Source organism: Pinus tabuliformis, chromosome 4_1, assembly GCF_031772625.1.
Source record: "Pinus tabuliformis cultivar Carrire ecotype Pingquan chromosome 4_1, CPIR1, whole genome shotgun sequence".
NCBI classification, from domain to species: Eukaryota; Viridiplantae; Streptophyta; class Pinopsida; order Pinales; family Pinaceae; genus Pinus; species Pinus tabuliformis.
The window spans coordinates 174,367,723-174,369,371 of NC_142303.1; the positions used below are offsets into that span (position 1 = coordinate 174,367,723).

A 1,649-nucleotide genomic window follows, 5' to 3' on the forward strand; every position below is an offset into this window, starting at 1 on the left:
AACTAATTAAAAAACAAAATTATTTTTTTACTGCTAAAAATAGAAAAACAAACAAAAACAATATAACGTATCTTGAGAATGTATGAAAAATATCACAGAGAACGAATAAAAGGGTCTCTTCATAGAGAAGAAATGAAGGGGGAGACCGCCAATGTGGACTCTGGAGTTTACCCCACGGAGTCCACATGCAGGCGAGTACGGAAGTGGTCAGATGATTTGTAAGCTTCCCATTCATGGGTTTCCACAAATATTTAACGGATTTTTAATTGAACGTTTAATAAATATATATTTTTTTTAGTTTTTTTTATAAGAGAAGTTTTATTACTCATTAGGGACTTTGGAGTTTTGGTATTTGAAATCATCAATTCAGATCTCTCAAATTTTAATATTTGAAATCAATTTGCAGTATTGTCAACCGTGTGCCGTGTTTGTGCAAAGAAATCACATCCCATGGCGAGGTGGGTTCGAGTCCTGGCCGTGGCCGTGGGAGGAGAGGCGGTAATGACGACGCGCTTGGCCAACGCCGGCAGTTTCTTGGTGCCAGTCACATGCGTGCTGGCCCTGGTTGTTGTGGTTACGGCATCTTGTGCCATGCACTCGCACTTCCGCCGTACTAGAGACAACAACAGTAGCACTCGCAGCGCTACTCCCACTCCCACCGAAAGTAGCACTCGCAGCGCTAGTCCCACACAAAATTTAAAACCCGCGCCCATGTCCCCAGATAGGGCTCTTAACAATAGCAGCAAGAAGCCGTTGATTTCAGAGAAACAAGAAGAAAGCGGTCAGGAAAATGAGGCATATGACTGTGGTGCTAAGGTGGAGGAAGGAGGAGCAGGATCCGTGTGGCAGAGGAGAATTCTGATGGGCGAGCGGTGCCAGCCACCGAATTTCTCCGGTCAAATCGTATACGACCACAAGGGAAACAGGCTCTCTCAATTCCCTCCGCGCACTCCCAACCATTACTTATTTCATCCTTCTGCCCAGGTAAAATTATATGATCCAAATTGCAATTTGCTTCTTTTTCCATTTTATTTACTGTGGAAGTGACTAAAACAAAGTCAATGGTGGTAACTGCGATGTTGGTGAATTTGTTTCAGACCGACGCCCTTCAGCGGCCGTAACCGGGTGCTAATTGACGGAAATCGCATGCTACTTTCTTCACGGCGTCTTATATCATTAGGAGCGAACGGTTTTCTGTAACTGTTCATGTGACCGTGCGTCTATGCAGAAGACATTTAAAGATTCAAAGGGAAGAATGTCAATTGTGAGAGTGCTCTCTTCTCATGTTTATTAGTTTTGGGAGTATTAGGGTTACTGCTGATGACGGTCGGCTTTAGGGTTCAGTTGTAAAGTTAGACATCAGTTTTGTGTGGTTGAATTTAATTATAAAATATATTATTAATTTAATAATTGAATTTATTAAGTTAAAAATGATTTTAAATTATCATTTTGTATGTGGTGTGAATTTTTTTGAAAGTTTTTTGGTTTATTTTCCCATTTAATTTGTATAGAATTCGTTATAGATTTATTGAAATCATAAATTTGATAGTAATCGCTCTAGAGATTTTTAAAAGTACTGAATCAATATATATAATCCAAAAACTAATTTAAACCACACAAATTAAAATTTAACCATAACTTTTTTACCA

At 39.3% G+C, this 1,649-nt stretch overlaps 1 protein-coding gene across 1 annotated transcript; it reads left to right on the forward strand.

Annotated features, from left to right (window-relative positions):
• Positions 1 to 405: 405 nt before the first annotated feature.
• On the forward strand, positions 406 to 1,371 carry LOC149174750 (uncharacterized). The gene is made up of 2 exons (XM_089422680.1): positions 406 to 984; positions 1,098 to 1,371. The coding sequence occupies exons 1-2, from the start codon at positions 451 to 453 to the stop codon at positions 1,119 to 1,121; spliced, it is 558 nt and encodes a 185-aa protein (XP_089278806.1). The 5' UTR covers positions 406 to 450; the 3' UTR covers positions 1,122 to 1,371.
• Positions 1,372 to 1,649: the final 278 nt, after the last annotated feature.